Source organism: Phalacrocorax aristotelis, chromosome 1 (genome assembly GCF_949628215.1).
Source record: "Phalacrocorax aristotelis chromosome 1, bGulAri2.1, whole genome shotgun sequence".
NCBI lineage: Eukaryota > Metazoa > Chordata > Aves > Suliformes > Phalacrocoracidae > Phalacrocorax > Phalacrocorax aristotelis.
The window spans coordinates 204,666,931-204,686,919 of record NC_134276.1 but is presented as its reverse complement, the minus strand read 5'-3'; the positions used below and the strand labels follow the sequence as shown (position 1 = coordinate 204,686,919).

Below are 19,989 nucleotides of genomic sequence, written 5' to 3'. Positions count from 1 at the left end.
ACAGCCCAGACAGAACAGGTGCTACCACCTCCGAACCCAGACTCAATCCAGCAGATGCAGACCAGGTATCTCTGAGCCACGCTCATCAGCACGTCATGCCGTGACCAGGTTTACAAGCTTAGGCTATGTGACAGCAGAGACCAAGCTTGGGGCAGGTATTCCCCAGGCACCTGATAAGGTGTTAGAAACCATGTAGAGACACATGTGATCCCTACCCAACATGCTCAGTTCCCCTCAGAAAGGAGCTCCTCTGGGGTCTGGAGGCTGCATGGCCAGCTAAATTCTTCCATTTGCTAAGCTATGAAATCTCCATACTACCTTCACTCAGACAGGGACGTACTGACTATGTAACACCCTTTTCAGACTTGATTTTGCTTCAGTAAAGACAGTTACTGTAAGATTAGCAAACTGAAAAATCCCTAATGTTAGTTGATGTTATTTACAGAGGATGAGCTTTGCTTTTACTCTACTATTTTATGAGAGTAAACCTCTCTAAGAGTTGTACAGGACTGAAGAGGCAGTATTCTCAAATGCTATTGGATATGGCTCTCTGATTTAAATGCACTTCAAATAGGTTTCTTTTAAAAAAAACCCAAAACTTCAGTATTTCCTGGACATGTCATTTTCTCTTTTAATTTTGGCAATCTTACAAAATTCAGGGAAGTTTCCCAGTATCTCACATGCTGTCACAGCACTTTCAAGCCATCTTTACAGCTCTTCCATCATATTTTGTGTAAAGAAAAACTTTTAGCTCATCATTGCACAGCTGCTAATGAAGATCTCTAGTCTTTCTTCTAACTGATAAAGAGAAAATGACAAATATTTTAAGTAGCCAGTAAACTGTGCTAAATCAATGGTGATTTACACAGAATTTCTATAGGAGCATACAGCACATCCACTTTAATATCAAGTGAGTTAATTGTGATCAATGATACTACAGCAGAAAGCAAATGAATTCTTAATGACAAACTTGGCATGTTACAAAAATAGAAGCTAACAAGAAACCTCTCTGCTGCATTTTTCAAATTACATCATTAGTAACTATTACTATGTTGAAAAATGAAAAGGAAAACATGAGAATTTTAAAGACTTTTATAGATCAATTTACAATATAATAGGATTAGGGAAAAAGGATAAGTTTTTTTTAACATTCTTTTTTTTCTCTGCATTATTGGAAATTTGTCTTAACAGGTGTTAAATTATTTTAAAAGCTGTCTTCACAGAATTCAGGGATATTTTTTCGCCACTGAATACAAGACTGGAGACTTTATGGGTGTCCTCGTCTCACTTTTACAACCTCTTTTGTTTGACTTGTAGGTTTTAATGTGCATCATAACACCTCTCATCCAGCAGTAAGAAATTCTCTGGGGAACACTTGCAGAAAATAGGACATTGAGTCCATAATTAAAGTAATCTCTTCCCAGGCAGATGCCTCAGTTGGCTCTGTTATCACGTATTACAAAAGGCATCTTGAGGCCTATAAAATGTGCGGCAAATGGCTTTGGAGATGAGAAACAGCAATTTTTCATCTAATTTTGATCCATAGACATGTAAGTACTGTATAGCCACTTTTTGGTATGAAGCCAAGAAACTATTGTGGTTGTTGAAATAAGCTTGGCAGTAACCAAAATTAAGGAGTACTCCAGCTTTTATCTTCAGTCAGGAAAGCCTTTTTCTAACCATCTTTGCACTTAGCAAATAAGCATGCCATCTCAAATATGCGAGTTAATGCCTACATCTGGATTTAGAAGAAAGGCTTTATGCAGCTTAACTCACCATACATATTCTCTCTCTATTTGCTTATTAAAACTATGGCACTAACATCTTCACTGTTTTGCAAAACAGTCTGTGATATTGATTGGAAGCATTTCTACTGTTTATCTTTTGTATTCTAGGATGTTTAGGACACTGCTTTTTGAATCTGTAAGTAGGTTCTACAAAGTGATTTGTTCATATCAGTTATAATCCTTTGCATAAACACTAATGCTAATAGGAGCTGGGTGAGTTTATGGAGTATGTTTTTGGCTCCTGACTGCAACTGATGTGTCATATGTGGGCAGAATTTGACCTCAGACTAGTGAAGTACTGAAAAACGAAGACAGAGTGTTTGACTTTCTTCCCTTATTCATTTCTTCAAACTTGCAGTTTTGAACTCTTCCCTACATGGGTGCGAAATCATAGAGATTGCTGGAGCTTAGTGTTTAAGACTTCAAAAATGCATTTTTCACAGAAAATGTCTCAAGTAAATATACATTACTACTTGGGTTAAACAGCTTATGTTGAGCTAAGAGGGATATTTAGAAGGCTGTAAGAAAAAATGTTGTATTTCTTACATTTTTAATAAGAACTAAAAGATCCAAGCTGCCCGAGAGCAATAAGGAAAACTATGCCATGTTGGGAAAACCCTATTTCATAACGCTATGGTGGTATTGTATCTTTAAAATATATGTTATGGGAACAGCCATTAATCAGAAACAAAGGCCAGAAAATGGCATGTGAAATACTCCAATAATTTGCTTTTAAAATGTTATTTACGATTATCTGAATTAGTGTAGGATCTCCAAGCCTTCTCCTAGGTGATAACTTCTGTATCACAACAGAACAGAACAGAGCTCTCACTGAGAACTGCTGTGATGATGATCCTGTTATCACGATGTCATTATGGCATCCACCATTACAACATCACTGTGTCATCATTATGAGAGCAGGTACCATCCTGATACCTCTCTGAGACTTCTGCTCCCATGACTGAGCTGCTGCCCACCAGGAACTGCTGAGCAGCCAATGTGCGAATGTTGGCTGGACTAAAACCTCCTGCTGAGGTGCTGTCCCTGCCCCAAACAGCTCACAGGCCCCCAATATATCACAGCCACAGTCTAAGTAATCACACCTAGTAAGATGCAAATAATGTAACACACTAATATTGCCATCCTGACCTTTTAACAAGGCGATTAAGACAGATGACTTGGGAAATGGATGCACCGTTTATTAATTCTGAAAGTCAGTGTTGTGCATCTCTCTTCTGGATTACCGTTTTTACTTCCACAATGGACAGAATTTTCCAGTGCACTGTTGTACGGGTTAGCAGTAGACACCCATTAAAATCTGATGGCACTCTCATCACACAGATTGACGCCATGTGGGCTACTGACTGAAGGAGCCATGCTGCCATGGTAGAGGAGGGAGGGTGCTCAGCTGGGAGATGGCTGTGTGCATCTGATGATGGTGCCACTTATTAAGGGATTTTCAAAAAAGGGTATATTCCTGGCCATAAGAGAACAGGAGACAAGACAGATGTGCCACACTGGATTCAGGAATGAGTCTCCCACTCAGGAGTCATGCAGGAATGACTCCCATTTTTCCAGAGGACAAATAGTGCAAGACAATGGAGAAAAAAAAGAGAGAGCTATTAAAAGATTCTGTTTTAAATGTCTCTATTGTCAAGAATGGAGGAAAAAAAAAAGAAATAATTATTATTTACTATTTCATTTACTTCAATGTATTTTCTCTTTTACCTGCCAAACAATGATTGTGCTAGAATCCTCTGCAAGCTTTGGAACTCTCTTGACCTCAGGGGTCTTTGGTTCTGCCGGACAGCACTCATGAACACATATAGACCACAATATGATCATATACAGACCACTGCATATAAGCAATGTTTGTATTCTGAAATACATCAAAAGAATTAACTGTCATTTGTGAATACTGTAAAACAATCAGATAAAGACAGATATTACCAAATATTTTCCTAGCACAATTTCATTCTGATTATATTTGTATAATGTATATACTGACGTTATAGAAGGATTATTATGTTTTATTTATTATGTAATGTTTTTTATATAATACTATTATGATATTTTATAATTTATAATTATAAACATATTAAATTATATTTAATTCTATATCCACAGATTATAATTAGCTAAATATTAATAATAGATTTGAGTTTCTCAAACTGACAAGGGAAGGATACACCCTACTGTTAAGTACAGTTTAAACAGTAATTATGAGAGATGTTTTAGAGTTCACTCTGTCAGCTAGTTTGAGGTCATGGTCATTCTGAATACGCAAATCCAAATTTTCCCAGCATGTGGGCAGCAAAAGTTGATCTAATGTTTTTTATATCTTCAAGTATAAGATTTCTTTCTCTTTTGTTTTTAAACTTTTGCTAGAACTAGATGTGAGGAGACCATCTTAGTAGAGAAAAAGGGAGATTTTTTTCTCTTATTGGATTTTCACATTCATCACAACTAAGTTTTCACATTTTATACACATACATGAAGTCTTGCTGAATATTACTGCATGTCTATGTAATACTTTGCAGATCACTCTATTAAAGTTCATCCAAACAAACCAGGCAAGAAAAGTAAGTTAACTTGTGTGAACTGAGAATATGGACAAAGCATCCTTGCATGTCCTCGTCTGAGTACACAAACAAAGCAAAATTTCAAACAAGAGATCTGAAGGCATGAATTTTAAAAAATACAAGGAGTGTTGCCTGTGCTTTTGGTGACAGTGTGGACGCGCATGATTGCCCTACTGGATCAAGGCCAGTCAGTGCTCAGCATCCTGTAGTTCTGAGCTCTTCACAAAGTTATTTAGTAGTAGCCCCTTGCAAGAAGTGAAGTGCTTCCCAAAGAAGTATACAGACAATACACTTATCTCAAACTCATTCATGCACTGGACACTTGTTGTATTATCCACTTGGGAGACGGCACTGAAATGATTAGACTCTCTCAGTCAACCAGGGGAACATTCCAGAGCTACAAAGGGCTTCCATGTGGAGACAATGTCCAGTTGTCTGTCTGCAGTGGTGAAATTTAGCCTCCGAAAACATCTCTTACGATTGTCCTCTGCCTTTGCTTGTACTAGTGTTCTTATGTCCTATACGTTTACCCCTACAGAATGGTTCCATGTGTATTTATTGCTTACTCTTCATATAACCAACACTTCAAAAAAGGATTCACAAAACCTATTTCATGCATATTTCATTAAGCATAGTTCTTCTAGGATGTCATTTTGAGAGGTTTGTTATCGAGCAATTATTAGAAGCCAAAAGATATTTCGTTCAATTCCTCTGTGACACAGGAAAACCTCCTCGTGGAATCAAACTGTTGGAGTGTGTGTAATAAATTTTATAATCTAGTCATGTTTTCAAAATTAAGCCGTCTTGGGAAAAGGGGAATACAAAGCACCTCTTTGAATGAAACAAAGATTTATGCTGCTGATGAACTAAAATATGCCCTGAAAAATAACCCTGAGGTTAAATTTCAGAGAGAGAAAGACAAAGTCAAGGAATTTTAAACATAACTACTACTAACTGTACTGCAGATTGTGAATTGATGGTCTCATGCACAAAAATAATGAGTACATTGCTCAGAAATGGAAGAAAGTAAAACCTAATCTCTGCTTCTAGAATTGCCAAATGAACATTTGTAAGAACGGAAGTAATTCTCACCATGATTGTTTTATTATTTAGATAATACCAGTTGATAATGACTGAATTTCATTTTATTTCATGCAGGAGGTGCCAGAGTCCTATATGGAACCATGCCAAGATCTTAACAGAGTAGCCAAAGGCTATATTGAGCTGCCTTCTGCTATGTGATATATTAAGTTTGTACCATGCAAAGAAAAGAAACTGTCCTAATATTGTATCATCTTGCAGCTCCTATTCTGGCGTTACACAATGTTGACAAAAGTTATGCTTTTTGCTCATCTTTTGAATTAAGTCCAACTAACTTATCAATAGAATTTTGATGTGCTTTTACTGTTAATGAATGTTCACACACCCGTTCTTCCTGGCTTTGTTGGTTCTGCTTTTCTTGCACCTACACAGCATGAGGAGCCTAAAATAGCAAATGGCCTGTTGCCTGCAAACTCGGAGAAAACATTAAAAACTGAACATTCCTCTCATTAAACTGGGCTTTTAGTAGGAGTATCAGATGTCTAAGAGAATATTGGACAACAGGCTTTACCTCAAAGGAAAAAGGAAAAAAAAATTGCAAGATTTTATCAACTTTAGAAAGTTGCCTTTTTTAGTCACACCCTTCAGCAAATTTCAACTGTTGAGCAGCCCGCTCATTGGAAAGTCTTGACACAGACAAAGCTACTGACTGTTGAGGGTGGTGGGAATGAAAAATTCATTTTCATGATTTGGCACATGGTGCTTATGTTTAGGCACCTGAGTCTGTCTGGGTGGGATTCAGATCCAGAGTTTAAAAAGCTTAAAATAGGTGCCTATATAAAGGTCTACATGGGAACTAGTTAGCTAGGGATCCACTTTGGTCAGTGGAGACCTAGGGTTTGATTCAGCTGCAAAAATATATCTAAAATAATTTTGAATGTCCTGAGGAAACCAGTAGAGCTACAGAGACCTTCTAGACCTGCAGATACCTCTCTCTAGATGTAGAATTGAATGTCAGGCCCTAGATGTCTATAGAACCAGACTGCACCCCCATTAACTCTCAAGGGAGTTTACGGGCTCATAGCTCACACATAAATACCTACCTGGAGGTATCTGCATATCCTATCTCCAGTTGAAATCAACTTAAAATCCCTTTGAGGAGTGGAAAATCAGGTACAATCGACTTCCATCCTTCCTCATGGCTTTCTTCCTTTGCTCTGAACATTCCTGAATATTCTGCCATCACAGTACATTTTGTGCTACCATCTTCTGCTAACAATGTTTCAGAAAACACCCAGAATTCCTCATTGGTCATCTCTGTTTGCTTTACGACCAGTCAAAATACACAAAACTAAGACAAAATTAACAGCAGAGTCATTTGAGTCTATGCTGCTTGGGGTCATACTTAGAGGAGCCACAATGATTCTGTGCACGGTGTTTGCAGTTCACTGGAAAATTAACAAACACAGAAGGCGAAGGAGGCAATCTGGGCACCACACCAAAATGGGACATGAGAGCAGAGCCAAGATCTGAATCAAATATTGGCTCATGATTTTCAGAATGTTACACATAATGCTGATTGACAGTACAACAATGCCTCTACCCAGGGAAGTGGGAAACGAAGCAAAGGAGTAATTTTTCTTCGTCGTTCCTTTAAACAGGCACACCAACAAAGAACAATTACTAATGATTTTTTTTTCACAAGGCGTAAGTTATAAGCAATAGGGAAAAATAAAATGACTGCAACAGTGGGCTAATGCCAGAACAACCCTGACTGTAAACAAGGACCACATCTTATTTGGTGCCTTTACAGCCGTTGTCTCAGAGTTCACACCAATAATAAGAAATATCCTGCTTCACTCTTCCCTTGCAATAAAGAGTAGGAAGAGAAGGGCAGCACCTAACTGCAGCAGGGACCTGGTGCTTCCCAGAAGCCCAAAGCCAAGCCTGTCCACACATCAATGGTTCCGTGTGCCACACTCTTCAACCAATTGCAAAAACTGCAAATCATAGCACCAGCTAGGGTGCTACAAACAACAATTTATTTCATTGTTCAATTCTGTTTCATTGTAAGAACATGAGGGATAAAAACTTGTATGACCATATAATTAGGAGCTGAGTAATTATATATAAATACCAGGCACCCAAGGGACCTTAGTTTTGATATTTGCTAGTTTCTGTTTAGTTTCCAGTTTCAATATTTGTGTGTATTATCATTGTGTATAGAGTAAATATAATTGTGTACTTAATCTTGAAGCTATTCCTCTATATTTCTTTCAAACAAATGAAAAAAAACCAGCAAACAGTGTCTTAAATGACAGTTTAGCTAAGTGGTTTACCAGGGGAATGTGGTTCCTTCAGACAATATAGCCCTTTCCCACCCTGACTGGAGGACTAATATAGCATACCATGTGATCTTGTTGGATGTTTATTCAATATTTCCATAATTCTTATCATGGGTTTTCTATAAATGTTTTAAATAGGTAACCAAGCCTCTCAATCACAGTCTTTATGGTTTGTAGTGTTCATACAGCATGATATTTCAAGTTCATACATTAACACTGTTGCCAGTTCCTAGAAACAGGCTTAAGTGCATGGGCATGAAAAGACCAGTTCTGGAACACAGTACTTCAAATTTCCCAGAAAGGCACTGTATCATTAGGTGATCATGGTAAAAGGCATACTCTCAGTGAAAAACACATCTCCTTTCTTGAAAGTTTCTTCCAAGTGTCTTTCAGTCACCCAGCTGTCTGCCTCAGCATTCAGCCCCAAACTTTTTCCAGGAGCGGTGCTGGGAACCAGTTGCTCCTGCTTCAGGAGAAGTGATGCACCAGTGCCCTGCCTCAGCAACTACAGCTCTCTTACCTTTGTCTTCATAGGGTGACACGACCACAGCTATTCCTGTCCCCCTTTAGCCATTTGTACCATAAACTGTGATAATTGCTAATTAGGTGTCAGATAATACACAATTAGGCCTTTTAGTACTTTCAAAGACTTCTCAATGTACAGAATTTTAAGATCAGTTGTGATGGGTCACATCTCTTACATGGGTTATTAGACACTGCCTACAGACTCAGGCAGACAGCATTACAGAAGTCCAGTCCAGCTTTGATAAGCAGCCTTTAAACAGTGTTTTAATGATCAGAAAATACCTAAATAATTATACAGTGCAGAATTAAAACGTTGCAAACTGATAAATGTATTTTGAAATCTGTCCACTATTAATAGAGCTTATAGTGCATATATGAACAGTCACAATCAGAATTGCAGGACACCCGTTCTATGACTAGCAAAAATTGCTCTATAAGAAAAATACCTATTTTCCAAAGTCATTTCTGTAGCAACCTATTTTATAACTGGAACTTCTGCAATAAACCGTGCTGACAGTCAAAACACAATATGCTTCTGCAATTTAGGGCAGCTTTATCACTTTTATAAACCAGTAAGTTAAGCCATCTATAAAACTACAGGCTTAACAAGCTTAGATCTCAGTATGCCACCCTGCTTAAGATCCATTATTGTCCCACTGATGGGCTGAGCTTTAACCAGGATAGTATGAGCTTAGAGCAGAAATTACAAAAGTGAAACACAGCTGAAGGATTATGAAGATAATGTTTTAAATATTTGCACACAATCAGAGAAACAACTCATTAGCGTAAAGGAGGAGCTGCAATTTTTGGTGGTAAACAGCATTTACAGATCCTGAAATTTGCATAGGAGCTCATGGTGCTCAACACCTTGTTTAAAACAGACCTAAGTTACTGCTAAGAAAACTATTCTGCAATAAATGATGCATTTTAGCTTTTATTTCCTCAGATCATCTTGACATATCAATGGTGAAAAAATACTGAAGGACTACACTGAGATGTACTACAGGGACAGCAGTGGCTTTCTGGTTTTCTCTTAGAAGGGTATTTTATAAAAGGGTGGTTCTAAATATTTATTTATTAGCCATAGTAAGGTACCTGGACAAAAAAAAAAAAAAAAGGAAGACAACAAGCAACAGTTTGCACACAGTCAGTGTAAAAAAATGGCTGTTGCCTGATTTTGCATATAGGCAGGTTGGCTCCAGCAGCCTTCCTCCATGGAACACAGGGCTCTTCACCATCCCTTGCCCTGGTGAAACTGGGGAGGGAGCTTGCCAAATGAAATACCGAGCCAAGGAAAAATGCGTGGCTTTATCAGGCAAAATGTTATTTAGATTCAGCAGTGACACAGTGCTGTGTACAACATCAATAACTGGACTACATCAAATTGTAGAGATGAGGAATTTTCCAGTGAGGAAGGAAAGAAACTGAGTGCTGTGCTGGCAAGCTGCTGTACAAGGTGTGAATCCCTGTTTGCTGCATCACTGCATCTCCCACCCCCAGGAATAAGCCCATCTTCCTTGCAGGACCCCCTGCAGGACAGACCCCCACGTCCCTCCCCACAGCATGCCCAGTTCCCCTCATCTCAGAGTATGAAAGATTCACTACCGTCCTTTCCCACAGCAGCAACAGCAGCAATACTTTGGGTGTCCATGGCTGGCTGTGCCAATAAATAAACATGGCCAGGAGCCATCCTCCCTCCTTAGCCATGCTTGGGAAATGCATGGTGGGCTGGTAGCTGAAAACTGCCAAATTTATTCCAGGAAAATTTCTGGCAGTTTATAGACAATCATGATGTAGCAAGAAGGACTGTTGCTGGGAATGCCCAAATTTACTGGTATAAATGCTCTACCTGGCTGCTGATTTTTATGAAACTTAGTATCTTGACATCTCAACCCCTTTGCCATGTTTGCTTTGTTACCAATGCATATAAGAGCTATGGGGAGGATGGACTGACAGCATGACCACACAAATCTCGTTCTTATGGGTTCAGTCTTTTTCAGGACTGAACTCTGAAAGAGCACACCAAAACACACAGATGAAGTGAAAGGGAATTTAGTCCATGACATCTACGGGGCCATGACTTCTGTGTTTCATGTCCATGCTCCCAGAAGAATAAGCAGGTCAATAGTATGAGCAGTTAATAGAAGCTAGCCATGCAGTGTCCTGTGAGGAATCTGCCTGGTGACCCTTGCCCAGTCCCTCCTGAGAAGTGTCCAGGGAGAGGTATCAACACTGCAAAAATTGCACCACCGAAGCTGGTGCTAATTAATAACCTTATTATCCATCCCCAGAGAGGTCAAAGACTAATGAGCTGATCTGAATCACAGGCACACTGGTAACAGTGTAGGAAACTCTTATCTCTGTTGCACTGTTGACAGAGTCTATAAATTCAGCTACGTTTTGTAAATATTTTTAATTTATATTAAATTAAACTTAAAAAACTTTAATTTATATTAAATTTAAAGTAGACTGGTAGTTAGTCTCAAGTGTAAAAAAAATCTTGTTTAAGTTAATTATTTGCTATAGAGCAGCAAATGGAGATGAACAAGGTAGAGTCAACTCTCTGGAAATCCTGAAGCTGGAGAACTGGGTAAGGCAGGCAGACTAACACTGCACCAAAAAAATAGCTTTGTTTGCTGCAACTTGTGAATTAGTAGGCAGGGGAAACAACAGCTGAGGCAAGAAAGTGTGGGAAGCTGAGGAAAAATTGAGGAAGAAGATCCTTTATCTGATGATCACATTTCCCCAGAAGTCCTGCAGCCAAGTGCGATTTTAGAGTAAACACAGACTTCAGAGAAGCTGAGCCTTTCTGCTCTTGTCTAAATTTGTCCTACAGGACACCAAGTTCATATAAACTGCACTGGTTTGCTCATCCTCAAAGATGAACGAGCATCACCCATGGAGCATCCTTATACCATAGGGTGCGGTAGTCTGTAAAGCCACTGAGACTGATGGACACCTGGGCCAGGGGCCCTGGCAGCAGCTCTGCTACTGGGCTTGTCAGTGCAGGATCAGATCTCTCAGGCCTGCCAGTTTCATGGGTGGCAAGGAAATACAGTTTTGGTGTCTCTGCACCTGGACTACTGACTTACGTAGGTACACATCCATGCAGCAGATTACATAGACAAGAATAAATTCAGATTTCTGCTATGTATGTTCTGCACACTGCAGCATGGCTAAGGGCTTTACTAACATAGTGCAAACAACACCATTTGTGAAGAGGTGCTAATGCACATTATGGCTTATAGAAACAGGGAATTACAGGTTGGATTTCCAAAATAGTTTGGTGCTGCCCTACCTGTGTTTCCACTGGAGCCAATGATGAACATTCCATTGATTTCAAGATAGGCAAGCACTCACTCCCTTAGAAAATGTCCCTTTAATTTCACTTAAATGGTAATCAGCAGTCATAGTAGTATTTGTATTTCTATAGAGCTGTTTGTCAGCTCTTCTTCAATAATGACAAACATGAACAAAAAAACACAATACAAAACCACAGACAAAAAAAATCAGTCACAGGAAAATTAATTGTTTATAAACTGACCTCAGAACTCACAGTGGAGGTTCATGTCTCATATAAATAAATACCTTCACAGTCACTGTGCAAACTAAGACAACAATTATTTCTTGAATACCAGGAAAAACAAAAATCCGAGAAAGAAAGGGAGTGAGCAAGAGTATGCAGAGAAGATCTGGAACACAGTATCTTGTATCTCATTTTTCTCTGGCCGCTCAAAGAACAAAATTTAGCTGGTACAACTTGATCCACAATTTTTAGAGAGGAATTAAAAGAAGTGTAAAATTCATAGATTTTCCACAGAAAAAACAGAGTTCACAGATTTCCTCAAGGTATATACAACTACTTTGTGAGGCTAACTTTTCTGACACAGAATTTAATAAAACTGTGGCAGTATTTCCTCAAAAACTTAATCAGATTTGACCTTTGTCAAATAGTGAATAGGAATCTTAAATATTGTAAACAGCTTCTCTGGTACATTGTAGAAGTTAACGAGAAACAAATACACTCTCAGAAGTTAGTTACCACTCCCGAAAACTATTTTTTCCCCAATTTTCTGTTACACATGTAGAAGAAAGAGAGAGCTAGAAATAAAAATGTGTTGACATAGTCTTTGCAGCTCATAAGTAATGTATTGTAACAGTATTAGCACAAAAAATGTGCCTTATATAGGAAAAGGGCAATATTAACGACACAGATCAGTCAATCAACAGGTACCATGTTCACAATCAGCAACCTGTATTCTCAAAGACATCAGTCACACTCTTTTTACTTTTTACAACATGTTAAACAGTAAAACAACTTGATTATGTAGGGCACTTACCTGCAGCTCCCCAGTATAGACAGAAAGGGAATAATACCCAGAGCAAAATTTGTTTTGACAAACAGGAGAGTCACAGGAACACTAGAAAGATCTCACACAGAAATCTTGCAACAGTTCACGTATGTAACTAGGGAGCAGTCTGGCTGTTTTTTCCATGAATGAGTCAAACTTGATATATTTTCTACTTTTAACTCCACTCTAGGTGTATTTTCTCTCTCAAAACTGATGTACCAAAATTTTGGGACAAATAATTAGAAATAACTTTAAGGTAAAATATGGTAATATATATTCTAATAACCTACGTTGAGCTGTGTATTTTGTTGGCAACTTATACGGTACTAAATAATCAAATGATGACTTAAGTCTTTAAAACAAATTACCAGAAAAACTGTAAGAATAACCTCCTGGCTTTTTCTAGGTTGTAAACCAGCTGAATTAAGCACAAGTTAAGTGTTTATTATTAGGAAGAGTAAATATTTGAGTATGACTACTCTTGAACAGCTGTATTTTGTCTTGATGCTTACAATCTGAATAATATGTCTGTGTGATGTTCTACTTATTAAATGCAACAGATAAAAAATCAGGTCAGTGCAAACGTGCTGTACACTGAAAGGATCAATGATAAGATTAATTTCTAAAAGGAGTCAATTTCTCCTGAAATGCTGGGCTTGATGCATTTGTACATTATTTCTCTGATGGCATGCTTCATTACAGAACACTACCTCCTTCTTACATACTATGAAATATAAAGTCCTAACATGCACGCATGCGCATAAACTCTTCAGCCAGGAAGAATGCAATATTCTCACTTCTTATTAAAACCCTCACTTTGCAAGACTGACTCCTTGATCCATGAGGTCCTAGTGCAAGCAGGTTAGATCATTTCATTATGTCCATAATGATTATCTTCACATAGGCATTGCACATATACGTACATGAAGTTGACACAGCCTGTCCCCGCAGGTGGAGCAATCCAAACAAAACTGAGGTTTGTAGTCGGGAGATGGCTCACGTGTGATGCAACCACGCTGCACATAAACTGGTTTCCAAACTGGTGGTCAGACATAATTCCTACAAGAAAGACACAGGGGAGATAAACAGTAACACATGTTAATGGCTCACTGCAAGGTGCTAACAGAGAAATACGTCTGCCATGTGTTTCATGATGGCAACAGAGAGTGAAAAAGCCCAAGAGTATACCACTGAGTAATTAGAATTAATGCCAGTGAAAACACTGGAGCTGGCCTCTGCTTGAGCCAAAGCTGACTTTGTGTTTACTACAAGGCTCCATGTATTTACTACCGTTACCCTTCATGAGACCAATACCAGAGGAATTATTTGCATTTTTAAAGAGGCAGCTGGATCACAGCTGCTCTAAATCAGTGATATTCCATTATGTGATTTACACCCATTACAGACCTAAAAGAAAATAAAACCTGAAGGAAAAATGCTGTTTTAAGAGGCAAAATGAAGCTTTTAGAGAAAGGTGTTATTTTCTAGTAGACAGGCACATCTACTTGCAAAAGCAGATGAGCTTTGGATTCACGAACTCTTCTTCTGATGTTAAATAAAAGCGGCAACCTTCAGCAGTTTTACCAGTATACATTCCTTTGATTTTTTTTGAATCAGCCTTTATTACATGGAGAAACGTAAATGTCACCTATTAATCCCTCCCTCTGGAATTCACTGCAGTTCATCATTAGACAAAAGAACTCTATCTTTTAACAAAAAACCAATATCAGACAGCAGCCTTCTCCCCTATAACGTCCCCTCAGTAGTTTCCTACAAATTAGTGTAAACTGGGTTGTTTGTTTAACACCTTTAGGCTTAAAGTAAGGCAATCTTACTTGAGTGGATTACTACACCTTTAATCCTAGTACATTAAACAGTAAATGTTGAAACTATTCAATGTGCTTATCAGGAGGAAATGCCTTGTTCCAGGTTACTTCAAATATTGAACCTTCAGTTCAGAAAACAGTGACATGGGCTGAAACATTACTAAGAGGATCACAAGGAAAAGGAAAGGGTAACAGGTACCTCTGTGCTCAACAAGGTCACTGTTAGTTGTTAGGTGATTGTATCTCAGAAAATTTATAGTGGTTGATATTTCTTATATTTACTTATTGCAATTCAAACAACAACAGAGAAATAAAACCTATCTCTGCCTCTCAGAATCCTCTACAACTGTTTTTGACAGCAATTCTTCTGAAATGTGAACCCAGCAATCTCTCTTAACCCCTCACTGGTCCAGAGGTGGAAGGAGTTTGCCAGCCAGAGATTTCCAGTAAGGAGGGGACGAATCCTTTCTGATGCAAACATGCTGCTCAACCTGGTGCCTCTCCAGGGACTGCCATGCCAGCAGCACGGTGCAGGGAGGGGGCCCTCTCACAAGCAAACCATTTAGTATTTATAGATCAAAAGCAACATCTGAAATGCCATTCAGGTACTAGTAAGGATCACAGACTATAGCTCAGGGTTATTTATAAGTTATTTATGCCGAGGGTTATTAAACTCTAAACCAGCTTCCAGTTTTTGGGAGGAGAATGAAGACATGGTGGGTTTAAGGAATCTATCCCAGGAATGACAAGAGGCAGTGGGGGATGGCAGTGATGCCTGTATCTTTTACAAACAACCACAACCTTCTCATTCAGGGTTTTCCACTTAGTTCCCCACTGAAGCATACACAAGGGTTTTTTTTCCAGCACAGTTACACCTTTCAGCTTGACTCCCCAAGCAATGCTAAATCCTGTTGGGCCAGGATGGCCACAGAGAAGGCTCAGGGTCCCCCGGGTGGAGCCTCTTTTCTGGGGAGCAGTAGTAGGGAAATCCAGGGAGATGGTATTTTACTGACTTGTTTATTGCAAGACACTAGATGCAGATGAGGTTTGGCCATCTCTTGCCATGCTGTACTGTCATTTTAAGTCTTTTTTTGCCTTCCTTGGCTAATTGGGAGGGATGGCATTGACATCCTCAAAGAAACCTACTTGACCAGTGTCCAGGCTCGCTGCCCTGGTCTCACTGCTACCCAGTGGTGCCCTGCTGAGACAGATATGTTGAAAAATACGCCCAGAGAGGTCTCTTGCAGGGTGAGTGGTATGTAGGCAACAGCTTTGCTTTGCTGAGGGTGAAAGTCTTTCCCCAAGTTGTGGGTCTTGTCCCTCTCTCTTTGAAGTTTGTGCTAAAGCCAGTGACTTCAGTGATGTGGGATGGGGTTCTCTGGGACTGATGTGGACCACCAGCTCTCATCTGTCATAATCTCTGGCTGCACAGTGGGAAACAGAGTGAGCTACAGACTTTATCAGGTTAATGAAATAACAGACACTGTCATGGGAGAAACAGGAACAGCCCTTCAGTTTGAAGAAATCTCCCTTTCTTCACAGCCAGCCAAATACAAGGCAGGACAAAGGCTGCCCTACCACATGCCCCAGCCAGGGGACAGGCATGCCAGCCTGGGAAGTGTGACCGCTTCCCTCCCTGGCAGCAGCTTGTGAGTTAATGAATTCCCTAGGTTTCAGGCGGTAGACAGCAAAAATGTGTCTAATACATCAAACACATACAACATCTGTGGAGAATTTCTTTTTCCTTTGATTTACATTTTTAAAAAAGAACAACTTTGCAGTGACTAGAATAAATTCTAAACAATGAAAAAAATAACTCATTCAATTTTTTTGCAGAAAAGAGTCAATGAATTACACAGAGAATATTCAAAATTCCCATTTTATAATTTTATAACCATTATATCTTTATATTTTATTAATAAATTATTTTGATTTTTTACAAAAAAGACAACCACTTCTCATCCTGCTGGACCTTTACTAGGTACATCAACTCCATTTTGGAGTTCAGAGTCTTCGGAATGTTTCACAATAATTAAGTACTGAAAGTCCAGTGAGTGATAGTGGTATTAAAAAAGACTTTATGATGCTTAACCCCAAAGTTTTCTAATGAAAATGTGAACATAAAAATAATAAAATTGCCAAAAAATGGAGCAATGCAACTGATACTAAGAACTCACTAAGTTAAGGATAAAGAATGTTGTTTCCCCCTCTTGCTTCCAGGCTTTTTGCAGTCCCCTACTATGGCAGGCAACTCTTCCCTTCTCTACCATCCCCTCTCCGACCTGGAAAGCTGCTTCCCGGACTGAATGTTTGCCCCATAACAAATTGAAGGACAAATGTGAAACAGCATTCTGTTGCAAAAAATAAAATGAATACAATATATAGCAGCTCTCAGAACAAAATTGTATCCTGTATGTACCTCAGACAGCTTCAAAGACAGAGCATGCCTTCGTTTCAGATGCTTGGCTTAAGTCAACATTGTTCTACAGGCCTCCCCTCTCATGTCCTGCAGACCAGTGCAACTATATATGTTCAGGTCTAGTGTTTACAAAAGTAATAATCTTAAGGTAAAATTTTAAGATGTGTCTTTGTATTTTTGCTAATAATCAAGTTTTTCCATGTGACTTACTGAATACTGAAATGTTCAAAGGTCTGACAGCTGCACATCCACAGCCCTAAAATATGCTACATGCAAAGATGCCATTAGTATCTCCCTGAACTACTTGCCTCTTGTTTTTTGCACTGTGCACTCATCATACTGACATGTTTCAGGCACCTGCACTTTCTAGATTCTCCATGCTCTAAAATTTCTAACGCTTTAGGAGTCTGAGTTTAATCATTCAAGTCCCATATATGCTTTGTACCTGCCAGCAGCACTGCTAGGAGAGGGCATAGACATGCTCACTCCCTCACAAGATTTACCTCAGCACCTGTTTTTGTTGTGTAAACTTTTTAAAAGGTGCTTAGTCCTATTCCATGCACTATATATAGTCACTGAATCAAATAGCTTCTATGTAAAGAGGTAGATTTCAAGAGATAGATCAAGTACAAGAAATCCAGGGATAGAGAAAAGTTATCGAATGGAAAATCTTAGGTAACATCAGATGACAAATACATAGCTTCAATCTTTACATGTGGAAAATTATGTTTAATGATAATCAGAATCACTAATAGGGGTGTAGCAGCTAATGCAGGGAAATATTTTGACTCTTTTATAAGGTGGCATACAGGAAGGCAAGCGAGATCTGAAGATGCTGGTTTAGGTGGTCCATGAATGGCCAAGCGCAAGTGCAGTTCCTGAACTCCTTATTACTTTCACCTCATTGTGTAACTTCTCCAAAAGGGAGAGCTATAGAGGATAGGAACTATTCTCCCAGCTGGGCCCCTGGAAGGCGAAAGGTGATATTTTCTACTGGCAGAGCTTGGGAAGCATTTAATGGTGTGGATAAATGCAGTAGGATTCACATCATCTTCTGCTTTCTCAGTCTGAGAAATGTGGATCTGTAATAGTCCTAACTTACACATGGTAACTACATAATATTCCTTATTACAGCATGATGTCTCGTCCTTATTTATCCTCCTTAGAAAACAGTTTCCTAAACCATAGTTTTATACAAAGAGCTCATCTGCACACCAAGGTCCTCGGTAAATCCTTCATCGATGCTAAGTCTCAATAGACTTTCCAGCACTGAACCAGTTGGTAGGTGGTCTACCATTTCCTATTTATTGTATTAATTGAGTATGATGTTAAAGGAGAGGGTTAATGTTAAATACGGGTGTAAAATGAATGACCACATTTTGGTTTTGCTGCCTGTAAAGTGATTATCTGCTACATGCTTCCATATTCAAAGTTGTGCATGAGTGTCAGCAAGATGCCAGACATAAAATATTGATAAAATACCAATAAAATAAAGCTGTAAGTAACCAAATTACTCTGGCATTTTTGGGAAAGTAATCATTCCTCATTAGTAGGTAATAAATTCAAGTCAGAAACAGACAACTTCAAATTAGATTTTCCATTATGTTAAAATGAAGAACCTAGCCCTAGGAACAGTCTTTTCCCTTAGGAAACAGAGCTGGGAATCTATGTTCTCCACTGAGGCTTTAGCATCCCAAGGCATGATTCAAAAACCCACAAACTAAGCACAGTTCTGCCTAGTGTTACAAAGCAGGGAGTGATGCAAATGGGACTGTGCCAGAACACACCTCCCATGCTGAATCCCACACTAAAGTGGCCAAACCAAAGCCTGCAGCTTGCTTCTCCCATGCAGTACCAGGGACTAGTTCTGAGAGCGGAAGTAGGACAATTCATTCTTTTCAAAACTGAGAGATGCTGTTAGTCACATTTTTTATAATAATCTATCATTTAAAGCAATCACTTTGGCAGAGAGCTTATGTCCACAGTCTCTTCTTCTCAGAAGCATATCCTTTCTATGAAGTTGAAGATTGTATATAGAGGTACTCCCACTCTCCTGTTGCATATAAGACCACATTACTCAGATGCCAGAGTGCTGGGACATGTGACATAGCTTGGTGGCTACTAATAAGGAGCCTGGCTTTTTTAGTAAAGTCCCTGTAGGACAGATCTCCAGCAAGTTAAGGGAAAGCAATGTGCCTCCCCACATTGCTTGAGGAGCAGCAGAAGCTGTGGCACAGTTGGGCAGGTAGCAGGCAAGATATGAATTCACAGAAATCCAAGTGCAGGCTTTAAGGAAGTTTTTAGGCTAAAATCTATTCACTGAATGTATATAGACACCAAGTGCATTTTACAGGTGCTGGAGCTGCAGCTTTCAGACCACATTTTCAGAGCTAGGCACCTCCCTTTGTCCTAGGTCTCTTCGGACATTTAAAGAACCTTTTTGAGCATTATCTGTAAGCACGTATAAAAATGAAATACATGTTTGCCCTGAATGCTATAGGGAGTGAAATAATGGTTTATTTTTAGTTACTGGAAGAATATTTGAGCAACATCCTCAAACTGTTATGAACCCCTCTCAGGACTCTGAAATGTAAGTCAAAATTCTGAGGAGAACTAGTGGTAGGAAGAAAATTAAGTTTCTTTCTCTTTGTGGTTTTTTTTCCCCAAAAAAACAACAGATATATGTTTAAGAAAAACGTCAGTAGACTGTGTTAAAAAGGACTGTTGGAAGTAAAGAAATATTGGGAGCTGGTAACTATCATTTCTAAAACACAAACACAGATGTACAATTATGAGCTCGTGCAGTTTCTACTCAAGCAAGTAGCCAGTTAAGGGCAACTGAATTACCCTTGCAAGTTCCTTTCAAAGTGAGTAAAGGTGCAGAATCTGGCCCTAAGTGAACTGCATCCACCCAGCTAAAATAAGCTGCTCCTGATTGATTTTGGGGGGATGATTTCATTCTGCTTCACAGGAAAAACACATCTTCTTTGATAGAATGTAACAGACTGCTAAAGCACTTGGTGGCCCTTGTGATCAATTAAGGGTCAGGACAGTTTGATAAATTATTAAATAGTATGAAGAAAGAAAACACCAGCAACTATCAGATACATTC

General features: G+C 39.0%; 1 protein-coding gene across 2 annotated transcripts in view; it reads right to left on the bottom strand.

Annotated features, from left to right (window-relative positions):
• Positions 1 to 19,989, bottom strand: part of RELN (reelin) — a 297,550-nt gene that overhangs the window by 201,813 nt on the left and 75,748 nt on the right. For both annotated transcript variants that reach the window (XM_075081418.1, XM_075081419.1), the window contains exon 3: positions 13,556 to 13,691. In XM_075081418.1, the coding sequence (XP_074937519.1) occupies positions 13,556 to 13,691 (136 nt within the window). The remainder of the gene's footprint in view (positions 1 to 13,555; positions 13,692 to 19,989) is intronic.